At 42.5% G+C, this 12,357-nt stretch overlaps 1 protein-coding gene across 1 annotated transcript; it reads right to left on the reverse strand.

Moving 5' to 3' along the window:
* Positions 1-3,066: 3,066 nt before the first annotated feature.
* fgf3 (fibroblast growth factor 3) lies at positions 3,067-9,253 on the reverse strand. The gene is made up of 3 exons (XM_059973984.1): positions 8,962-9,253; positions 6,557-6,660; positions 3,067-3,643 (listed from the first exon to the last, which is right to left on the reverse strand). The coding sequence occupies exons 1-3, from the start codon at positions 9,236-9,238 to the stop codon at positions 3,311-3,313; spliced, it is 714 nt and encodes a 237-aa protein (XP_059829967.1). The 5' UTR covers positions 9,239-9,253; the 3' UTR covers positions 3,067-3,310.
* Positions 9,254-12,357: the final 3,104 nt, after the last annotated feature.

Genomic DNA, 12,357 nt, shown 5'->3' on the forward strand with positions numbered 1-12,357 from the left:
TCATTCCTCTCCATAGATGCTGCCTGACCTACTGAGTTCCTCCAGCATTATGAGTGTGTTGATCAGGAGTAAAACTTAGACTAATATTTGTTCTGCCATTAGCGATAATATGCCCCTCCATTAACCACACGAACCATCAATCAGAAGTTTGTACGCTTGGCTGTGTTTCCAATGGTTTCAACGCTCTGTATGTGTAACTATGACGCTGTCATAGATTGGATTTGTGATTCGTCTGCCTATGTAGTTCCATGCAGTGCAAACGGAAAATATTGAACAGCTAAGGGCCAGCGTTCAGTATACCACTGAGCACATCTCCATGGAGCGCCGAAACAGGAGTCATCACGCGCCCCGCCGTCCAGGCCGTACACTCTTGTCGCTGCTGCCATCAGGATTGAGGTACAGGAGCCTCACATCCTAAAACCCCGGGTTCAGGATCAGCTATTACCCCTCAACCATTAGGCTCCCGAACCAAACTGGGTAACCTCACTCACGCCGAAGCTGAGCTGATTTTGCAACCTCTGGACCCACTTTCAAGGACTCTACAAATAAACGTTCTCAATATTATTTATAACTTATCTATCTATTATTGTTACTTCGTTCCCCGCACCCACTTTTTCGTATTTGCGCAACTTGTTATCTGTTGCGCATTGGTTATTTGTCTGTCTTTGCGTGTAGTTTTTCATTGATTCTGTTGTGTTTTTGTGTGTTTGTAGTAACTGTGACTGCCCGCAAGAAAATGAATCTCGGGGTTATTGGTGACGTATATGTACTTTGAACTTTACTTCGAACTTTGATGGGAAGCTGCACTTGAACTTCACAAAGAGTCCTTCTATTGTCAGAACAAGTTAGAATAATAAACTAAGAATGTCTGTTCGCCAGATATAAATATAAAAACTCTACGGTTAGCTGAGATCGGACTTGGTTGGATTTTGGGACCACATTGACGCATTAGGGAAACCAAATATTTTATCGAGAACAACAGGTGGATCACTTCGTTTGCAACCATGTTGGTATGAAAATGTTATAGAAACACAATTCTCCTTTTCCCAACTTTAGAAACGAATGTCCTTTACAACTCCGGAAAGCCCAAATGATGAGGTTTTAAGATTAGATGTTTGGCGATCGGGGAAAAGCAGTCTGTACACGTGATTTTACCGACGATTACAAGCAGCTAATTCGAAGGGGAAGAATGAGACAGGGCAAGGCACCTTTAAGTAGGTCGGCGTTGAAAGTTTAAAATGTCTAATACCAGAGGGCATGCTTTAAAAATGAGAGGGGGTAAGTTCAAAGGAGATGTTTTGTTACACAGAGTGGCGGCTGCCTGGGGTGGTGGTAGAGGCAGATTCATTAGAGACTTTTAAAACACGTTTAGAAGAGAGATTGAAGGATATGGTCGTTGTGTAGGCAGAAGGTTTGAGTTCAGTTGGCCATTTGATCACTAAATGGTTCGGCACAACACAGCGGGCGAAGAGCCCGGTCGGGCGCTGTGCTGTTCTATGGCCTATATCAGGTGGATAACTTGGAACGGCTGAAGCCTAACGGCAAAACAGCATCGAAGCAAGCATAGGGACCAAGTGGCGGAAATCTCGTTCCAAGTACAAATCGTTGGGAGTGTTGTATTTTTAATGGCTTACATTTCATAGCTAATTGGCCTTCTTCCGACTCCGGAAACCTATGCACCCTTTGTCATTACTTTGGATTCTTTCGGTATTAGTTGCCCATATAGCAAGGCGAATGGACATTAAGTGAACCCACTTAAATAAGTGGATATCTGGACAGAAAAGATGTGCTTCAGCGGCTTTATAATAAAAATCTGCTTCTTCCCCCCCCCCCCCTCTTTATAGAACGTCATATGGAATATAGAGATATATTCTAAAGAGGCTTTTTGGTTCAAGGAATATTTGCCTCACAATAGACAGCTTTCACTGACAGATTGTTTGGAGCAGATGATGTAATGTCTTATAATTCAGATATTCTTGACAGGAAATGTGAGATGTGCTTCATTTTATTTATTTAGATATACAGTGTGTAGTAGACCCTTCCGGCCGTTCAAGCCGCGCCGCCAGCAACCTAACTGTTTAACCTTAACCTAATCATGGGGCAATTTATTGTCCGTCTTTGGACTGTGGGAGGAATTCGCATTCCACGGGGAGGACGCGCTATTCCCTTACAGAGGACGCCCGGATTGAACTCCGACGCACCGAGCCATAAAAGTTTCCCGCTAACTGCTACGCTACCATGGTCGAGAAACTGTTGCATTTAGTAATGAGCGTTTATATAAACGATCCCATCCACAGATTTGTATCATGCAAAAAAAAATGCTAGAACAAATGGCTGATGGAATCATTGGTTGTAGATTCCCTGAACCCTTGCACCGATATCCATCTGGAAGTCAAAGGACTTATACATTCCAGGTGTAAGCTGAACCTGACCACTTCACTACCATTTATACCAAAGGAATATCCAAAAGTAAGGTTGCTTCATCCTTAAAATTTTGCGTTTCCGAAATGCGCCATGAACCACCCTCTATAGTAAAGTGTTCATGTGTATATATTTATTTATAATAAATATAACTAGGCAAATAAAGGGCAGCTCTTGCGTACGTTGTTCAGTGCGGTTTCTGACTTCCTCCCTCAGCTAAGTTTGAAGTGTTATGGAACAGCCGGGCCACCAGGACCGTCATGTCTGTGCCGGCTTTTTGAAAAGGATTATAAATCAGCACCAATCCCTTGCTAATCTCCTGTAAACCTGCAATGTTCCCCATTCAAGTATTTTATCCAATTCCCTTTTGAAAATTGCCATAAATCGGCGGCAACACTATTTGTTTCGTGCAGGGCATTTCAGATCACACCACACATATGCGGCATCTCCCCAACGTTCTCGATATGTCCCGTTCAATTACAAACGTGAGCATCCGACGTCAGACCTGATACTAGTGAAGTATGTGTTAGTATTCTGTACCAAACCCGGGAAAAAATACATCGCCGATAGATGTTCTACTAATTCATTGTATTTTCTTGAGATGGAAAAAGGCATACAAAAATAGATGTTTAAAACATCGCTGACTACAAGTTGCTACTTAGTTCGGTAAGACATTGAGAACGATATACATTACATGTCTTTGAAGGTAGCGGCAGAACTGAAATAGAAACTAATTTACATATTTACATTAATTATATCATAGATAGTTTCAACCTGCAATACTAGGTATATTACTCTACAAATAAAATTAGTCCTAGATCCAACCGAATGGAGTCCAACATTATAAAGCATCTCTCTGCAAGCGTTGTCACCCCAGCGATGTTCACCACTATTGGGCAGCTCTCGTTTTCTCCGCCTTGCTTGGATTTTTCACCAGGGCCTCTCGCTTTTTGGAACCAGTACGGAATAATCGGACAATTTCGTGATCTTTGCTGTCCAGCACCCTCGGCAAGAAAAGGGAAGATTTTTGAGTCCTTCGGGTTTTGAAGCCTCTCCTTGGTCGTCCCTTGCCATTGATGGACACATACCAGAGTCTCTCAGCGCTGTTTCTGCGGCTTGATCCCGATGGGTTTGGAATGGTCCTGTAAGATCTGGACGCGTATGTGTTATATCCCAACTCATGAATTCTCTCTACAAACTCACACTCTGGAGTGTAGACTTCCTGTAGACGGCAGAGAAACACACAATATGTTCAATTACAGAAATTATGTGGCCTCTTTAAATAGAATGATTGCCTCCCTCCCCATCATCAAATTGGTATTGTACATCTTCAACTTCAGAGTCAAATTGGTTTATTGTGATATATACAAGGGTTTAATTAAATTCTTTACTCGCCTGAAGAGTATATGTACATGGTATTACAGTGGGGTGGCATGGTACACAGTGCCAGTGACCTGGGTTCAATTCCCACTGTTGTCTGTTAGGAGTTTGTACATTCTCCCAGTGACTCTGTGGGTTTCCTCCCACAGTCCAAAGTGGTTAATAGTTAGTTGCTCATATCGGTGTAATTGGGCTCGCTGGGCCAGAAGTACCCCTTACCGTGTTGTAACTCTCTAAGTATTAATAATATGGCGTCGAGCGCAAAACGACAAAGTTTTATTATACAAAGCATCCTTGATTTCCTTTATGCCTTTCATATTGTTACGTTTGACAGCTTTACAATCTTTTGGACCACGTTTGTCTGACATTATGTTGTTTTGCTATCACAGCGCAATGGTTCATACTATTGCATAGATCATCCATTAATGATAAGTGACATCTCCGTGCGGAATTAATTGGTAAGCACAAAATCCGTCAATGCCAGAAGCCAATATTGGTCTCAAATATGATAACTTAAAATTTAACCTTTTTTGTAAAATACAGATTGAAAAATACAAACCCAGGATTTTCCACACTGTATAGCTCCACTTGCAGAAACTAAAGATAACTTCCCACCCGAATGAAATAAAGCAATAGCGCAATGCGTGGCCAGCACTTAGTCATGTACCCATCTCGGGGCGGTTAGGTAATTAAACATGTCCAAATGAAAAGGTGTGCTGCCAATATTGTATCAAGTCTACCTAATCAAATTCATCAAGGGATAATGAGATTATCTTTTTAAGTAATAATATATCCTGAAATTATTTTTCACATGAATTCGAATCAGATTACGAAAGTTGCCTCCATTCGTTTTCTCTCAACTGCCCACACGTAGAGTCAATTTAATCCCCAGTAGTTATTGACAATCACGGCAAAGATTTTGAAGCTAGCATGCTAATTATGTAGGTGTAAAGAACATTGCTTCTCTTTCCCACTCTCAGAGATACTAACCTTGACCTTCTAAAACAGACCTATTTTGTTACAATAATTACGCATTGAATGCATGTTCACATTTCAAAAGCACTTATCGTACAAGGGCCAGAAAATTAGTCGGAAGTGGTGATTAATAATTGCCCTCTTACTAAAAAGGGAATGCAATACAAATCAGATTATCAAACTCTGATTGGAACCACCACTTTGCTCAGCTCTATGTCTGCAAGTATATCAGCCAATCAAGGCTAGAAGTGCATTGAGTCAAACAGTGGGGTATATTGAACAGGCTGCCGCGGGGACGGTAGCAATCTGATCACAGATAAGGACGATGCAGCGTGAGAACCCTTTTTGTGTACAATTCGTCTTTAACCAGATGAAGGAATGTCAAACGATGTTCTATCTGAAAAGAACGAACGGGGGAGTGGGAAGAGAAGATTAAACGGCAGTGAATTGTGTTCACACTTTTACATCAAAACCTGGACGTAAAAAAAGGCTGAAATGAGAACCCCAAGAAAACAGATAAACCAGCAACCGGAAACAAAATTTCGAATAGTATATTAATGTCAACATAGCACGATTACAAAACGTGTTTATATTAAAATTCGCTCAATTCACTTCTCGCACTAGTTCAGGTGCTGTGAATGGTTTTACGCCGGCATATTAGCGCATGGGGTTTTGTGACTAACCCGCGGGCGGTTAGCCTGCTCACGATTTGGAAATGGTCTTATAGATAATTAACGGTGAAATAGTTGGCCTGAAACTCTTTATGCCGCGATTTTCCACAGTGAATGCCCACAGACTTCAAACGGATTCGCCACTTGTGCGGCCTGCGGTTTGAGCGTCGCCACATGAATCCCGCGGTGGGAGATCTGGCACCCTGTTTTCCTAGGGGTGGGAGGGGCAGGGAGGGGGCTGGGGATGGTGATGACTGGTCAGTTGCGGCTGCAAATGCGTTTGAGGCTTCAAAAGAGAGGAAAAAATGTTCAGAAGTTCTCTTTGCACTGTTCACATGAAAGCATGCAATTATAACTCCTGCACCATCCTTTTAGGTCAATGGCGTAAAGAACGGTGAAGGTGATAAACGTTTCATGTCGTTGCATGCTTTATCCAAAGTTGCTCCCTAACTCTAACGGAGAACGAGTGAGGTGGGAGAAGATGTAGGGAATTGTTATCAAGAGGACAACCACTTTCTCCCCTACTTGCTGACAGCCTTCTCTCACCACGTCTCTGCACTGCTCTGAGGCTCTAGTTAGTTTTCGGAAAACCGTTCCAAACGCCTCTATCTCCTGAATTCTGCCTCAGATTCGCTTGATACCACCCATGGGGTATCCTTCATCAACTACTTTAAAGCGCCCTCGGGATCTCTAGAACTAGCAAATAAGCTGAACGGCACGTCTGTTTGTACAACCTCTCCGAATTTCACCCTTGTAATGGACGAGAAGGATCAGGGTGGTAAAATAACACGGAGAAGGTAATAAGAAGAGCCCAGGTCTCCGACCAGAGGGAAATGTATTTTGTCAGCCCCATGAATAGTCTTGGCTGTTATTTATGTGTATTACTTATGTTAGTAGACGTCAGATCCTCAAATAATACCAAAATAAACAGGTGCATTTCCTTTGCGTAGAAGATTTGGTCTGTAAAATATTGCGTTTTTTTGACATTTTAGTAACTCGATGGCAATATCGATTCAGAGAAAGAAAGCGAACCCTTGAAGGTTCGAACTAATACAGCATAATAGCCACATATCAATTTTAATATATACATAATAATAGAAATAACTTACCGAGGCGTATAGGCGTCCTCTTTTGTTCATGGCCAGATATCTACCCGAAAACAAGCCTTTGATCGCCACCACTCCCACGTCGACAGCAGTTATTTCCAAGATACCTGGAAGAAATAACATTAGGATCAATGAAAGAAGACAGGTGCTTTTAATGTTTGAAAGGTTTAGGTAAAGTGGACGTGGAAAGGATGCTCCCTATAACGGGAGAGTCTAGGATCAGAGGGAACGGCCTCAGAATAGAGGGACGTCCATCTAGAACAGATATGAGATGGAATCTCTTTAGCTGTAGGGTGATGAATCTGTGGAATTCACTGCCACAGACAACTGTGGGTGTCAAGTCATATTTAAAGCGGAAGTTGATAGGTTCTTGATTAGTAAGAATTTAGAACATAGACCAGAACAACACAGCAACAGTACCATCGTTACACAACGTTGTGCCGAGCCAGTTACGTTACTTATGGCGTCAAAGGTTATGTGGAGAAAGCAGGAGTCTGGAGTTGAGACGAATAATACATAACTCAACAATGATGAAATGGCGGATCAGAGTAGATGGGCCGAATGGCTCAAATCTACTCCTATGTCTTATGTTCTTATGTTCTAATATGTCCCGATACGTCAGCCGAGGAATGCAGGTAAAGGGGTGGGATACGATTTAACAGTCAATATTCCAAATAAAACGTTCCGCTAAAATGACCGGAAATCTTATCTTTGGATATGAATAAGAAAGCGAGCCAATCTTCGTGAAAATGGTTCAAGGCCAAACAAAATATTATAACAATTCAGAAAACGTTGATTGACATTGAACTATATCAATCCTGTAAGAATCTACTTTCCATTTTATTTCCTGCCAAGTGCATTTTCATCAAATACCAGACGCTAGTTCCAATCGCCAGCATTTTAAGGGGTTTCTACTTATGTTGCTCTTATATTCGAATTATGCTATCGGATGCCAGGGAGTTGCCAGATTCTTCACTTGGCCGCGTTTCCCTATCGATAAATCTTCCTATCCGCTTTCAATTGAGATAGTCAAAACTCAGATAGTACAAGTGATTGTAAAATGCTCGCAGTTCACCCTACAAGTGTATCAGTTGTTTTTGGCGGACTTCTAAACATTGTTCTTAGGGAACAAGGTGATTAACAGATTTCTATGTGTCCCACCACACGAATGTGCCATTGGTATTAAGTCTGACATTCTGATGCTGCCTATTCATCCACTAATTCCAATTAATCCCAGTTGAGGCTATACAGCAGTTCATTACTCTTAATGGGATGTCAGAAAAGCGCATGGTACAAAAGGTTGGGAGAAGAGTAACAATTTAAACCGCTTTGTGGTCTTAAGAAAACAAATTTGAGTCTAGCTTCTAGGCTAGCGCAACGAATTAGGATTGCATTTTGTCACTGAGCTTTCAAGGGAAATGACGCGTGTTAAGGATAAATCCGTGCAAATGCAGCCAAAGGGGTGGCTTCTTCAGAAATGGTTCAACAAAGTGACAGTCTACTGGAGTTGGCCATTGTTGGGGAAAATAAACTACTTATCCCCGCAGATTGATTTCCTTACACAAGTTTAGGAACTCCGGACATGGAACTAAGCAGAGAGGTGGGTCAGGGAAACGGTTTTCCTGATAAACATTGACTTTTAGCACCCAGGCCCGAAGTGTCACACTCTGGAGTAGTTCCGTTGTGGTAAATCAAGGGATTCACGAGATCTGCCTCAAAAACATGGTCTTCCACGTCAAAATATGGCGAGGAGTCGTATTCTTGTTAAATATTGGGCGTTTAGAATACCCCACAGGCCCTCGAGCTGATGAACGTAAGCAGCCGCTATAAACGCGTATTGGGAGACAGAATTGTTAAACGCAAAGGGACCAAAGTTTAGATTCTACCATGTTGGCAGTCGTAAATTGGAGTTGTCCACGCATCGTTTTGTTTTCACAGGAAGGAGGAAGTCCATTATAAACCCAATAAGAGCGCATTGGCAGTGGTGCCTTTAAAATGCTCCAAAGATGCAAAAGACAGCAAACGGCTCTTCATTGAAACTACGAAGAAATTCTAGCCAATAAGTAGCAACACTACAAAAAACAATCACATAGTTCATTAAATAAGATCTATTGGATTGCAATTTAAATCTGTTTAATCTATAATGTGTCTTTGTGTAAAACCCAGAAGGATTTTTTATTCAGAAATTGCTACGCAATAGGCAACTTTAAATACAGAGCTATGCATTGAAATTACACGTAAAGTTGCTTGTATTTCACAAGTCTAAATAAACGTTCGAAGTTTTTGAATATTTTGCCTGAATGCAGTTATGATATTAATACTGCAACATGCACGCGCACACGGTCACCACTTCAGTCGCTCCGCTTGCTGGGTTGGTTCGGAAATTAAAAGGGAGATCTACTACTCACTGAAGATGCTGTTTTTTTCCAGCGTGCCGTTAATCTTCCCATTGAGATGGATCTGCAGATGGTACTTGGTCGCACAGTAGAGCCTCCTCCGCCTGGGTGCTCCCCCGAGATGTTCATAGACCCCTCCGCGCCCCCCGGCATCCCGCCGCAGTCTGGACTCGCAAGCTGGGGACGGCGCGCACGGGACCTTAGGAGCCACGCTCAGCGCCCGGGGCGACGGCGTCTGCTGTCTCGCGAAATCCAGGAAACTCAGCAACAAACAGACAGTTATAAACATTGTGGCATGGTCAAAACACTCTCCGGTACAATCCGATGCGGATCAAGGTCTGGATTAGCTAGGTCAGGGGGTCCCATTAAAGAATGTTCCAAACGGGGCAACAGTTCGCGGGGCGCGTCGTTCTACTCGATGAAACATGGTAATACATCTGCCTTGATGTGTTGAATCAATAGTTAGTGGTCTGAGCCATTCTAATCCCAAAACGTCCGGGTTTTGTCTGAAGAACGGTGTCTGCTCCCGCGAGTACTTCTCTCCAAATAGCGCACGGCAGACTGGCAGAAAAGCCACTGAATTTCACTTAAGACACTATCGTGAGATTTCGTCGCAACCCCGGTGATCGACGGCGCATAGAAATAAAAGAACTTTTCTCCGAACAATAGCTGAACTCCGACCAATTGATACAAAGGGGAAGGAGGCAAGGTATCAGTCTTGTGTGAACTCAGAGAGTGCGGCGTGGATAAGATTACAACATTACACACAGTGGCTTATTGCGGAAAACCGCATCACAAAGAAACCAGCAACGCATCTGAAGGCAGATTTTCCTCACAGCCCTTCTTAAAAGTCCAAAAGACCAATTATACATAAGAAAAAAATATACACTGAGGGTTGGAGTGAATATTCCCCAGGGCATGCCAGATCTCCCTGCTACTATCAATACAAACTAACAATACGTGACAACTTGGATGACTGATGCTAAAATGAAGCAACTTAGAAAAAGTCTCTTTAAAAAGATGTCCACACACAAAAAAACTGCATACGAATGGAATCTCCTACGTTGCAGAATGTTTAAAGGGGCACTTTCACTGACACGCCACTAATTCACACCTTGTGAAGTTTAACGCGACGCTTTAAACAAAAGCATTTTTTAACGTTTTTCTCAAAAGTCCTACATGTGTGTGCAGAGTTTTAACTGTTGTGTTTCGCTCTCCACTTACTGATCTGGTGCACTGATGCCTCTGGGCTCGGGGCTAATTAAAATAATGATTCTGTTTCTTTTGCAGAAGCGACTCAAAACTAGCAAGCTGTTTTACTCGAAGATCCACTGTAGTCACTGGAAACTAATTTCCTTTTCAGTTACTGTCTGCCATTCAGTGCAATTATACACAACATTATTTTCTACTGATTTAAAGCTGTTGACCTTATAAACATCTCATTGGGAGTCAATCAGCACGCAAATGAACTATTTCTTTATTTCCCGAAACATAGAAACTCTTCCCTGGACAAAATTACTTGATATCACCCCCTGAACAATGCTTTTTGAAAATGCCCGTTAACGTACGTCAATGTCAGGAAATCGATTGTGCGGTGCCCTCGAATTATGGAGTGATGCTCTCATTAGGATCTCAACTGTGGCCGCTCATTTAGAAGTCAGCGGATATTTTGATGATATTGTTGAAGGAATCAGAATCAGAATTACGAGTTCCGAACCGGCTTTCTCCCGGACAGTTGTTTCGCAACCTCTATTTTAGATGTGAGCTATGAAGTTAAGTTCTACTATCCTGCATGCAGTCCTGGAGAAAGGGTGGTTTAAGAGGCAGAGAGATGGGGCGGCGGTGGGTGTGCGGAGAATGTGGGTGCCTGGAATACGAGCCACTGATTAACCCTCACTCAACATCAGCGAGACAGATTATCTGGCGACTGTTCCAATCCTCCTCGCTCACTGCAAATTGGCTGCTGCGTTACCACAGCGTCGGGACGTCCAGCAACTCTTCTATTAATCGAGAACTCTTTGGGATGCCCCGAAAGGGATGTGGGTGTCGCTATATCAATACAATTCCTTATCATGATTTCCCGAATGAACAGCATTGTGGCGTTGACGATCGTTTGAATGACTTATATGAACCCTTGCCAGAATTTAACAAGTGCGTCTGCTTTTCATCGTTCAACCATCTACTAATTCGGAATATATAAATGTATCCAGGTTCAGGAGCTTGTCACCACCTAAACCGAGTTGTGTTTGCTTAACAGTTGCCATTTGTTTCCAGTAATATGTCTTCAATCAGACCTCTTAACGGCAAAATTTAATCTTTGCTTAATATTACAATAAATTACAATCTGTCCAAACTAATCCTGTTTTAATACTGAGTGCTAATTAATAGGTTGTTTAATGGGACGCCTACACGCAAGTGACATTAGGCAAAATTGCTTCCATCCTTACTGTGTTATGGTGACCATTTTGATAATGGGTACCATCGACTGAAAATCCCCCTGCCCCTCGGCAGCTGCTGGTTTATTCAGAATATCGAGAGAGAGAGAGAGAGAGAGAGAGAGAGAGAGAGAGAGAGAGAGAGAGAGAGAGAGAGAGAGAGAGAGAGAGAGAGAGAGAGAGAGAGAGAGAGAGAGAGAGAGAGAGAGAGAGAGAGAGAGAGAGAGAGAGATGGAGAGAGAGGGGCGAAAGAGAGAGAGAGAGAATCTCCTCAGTCCATCCCCCTCTGTAAACTACACCCATTCCACCCATCCACCGGGTTTGATATCTTCGTTCTATTTGAACACCGTCTTTCCCTCTCCCCAAGCACACAAAACAAAACTGAAATTAAACTTATTTTAAAATCTACCCTCTCATAAGATCAAGTGGTTCACCCAGTCCCAGTCAGACATCAGCAGTAAGCTCGCTGACGTATATTATAAGTTGTCTGATGACCATTTAAAGAAAAGTTTGGCTTTTGATGTGGTCTGGTTGTGACTGAGGGTGGTACTTTAGATGTGGTCCGCTGTCTGTTTCTAGAAGCATTTTTAATTAGCCTTTAACCTCCCAGAAAGTATTTTGTGGCCCCTGAGCAACGATACGAGAACAGTTTTTGATTTCTCTCTCCCTCTGCCTTTTTCTCCCTTGATCGTTTCCGTACTTTAGTCCATGGACATATGTTTTTTTTTCAGTGAACGATGAATACATCTTCGTTTTAACGGAGGCCATGTGGATGTTATCCACAACCGAATCTAGGGTGGCCATATATAAATATAAAAATAAAAAGAATCACGTGACGGCAACTGTATCTCTGTGGATCTGGGATCCTGTTACAAGTGCATGCAATAGGCAGATGGGAGAAGGGAAATGCTTTATCTAACCAGAAGTTGCGAGTGCCAGCGGTGGTCCTGTCAGTACCAATTAAATCAGGAGT

The sequence above is a fragment of the Hypanus sabinus genome, chromosome 7, assembly GCF_030144855.1.
Source record: "Hypanus sabinus isolate sHypSab1 chromosome 7, sHypSab1.hap1, whole genome shotgun sequence".
Taxonomy (NCBI): Eukaryota; Metazoa; Chordata; class Chondrichthyes; order Myliobatiformes; family Dasyatidae; genus Hypanus; species Hypanus sabinus.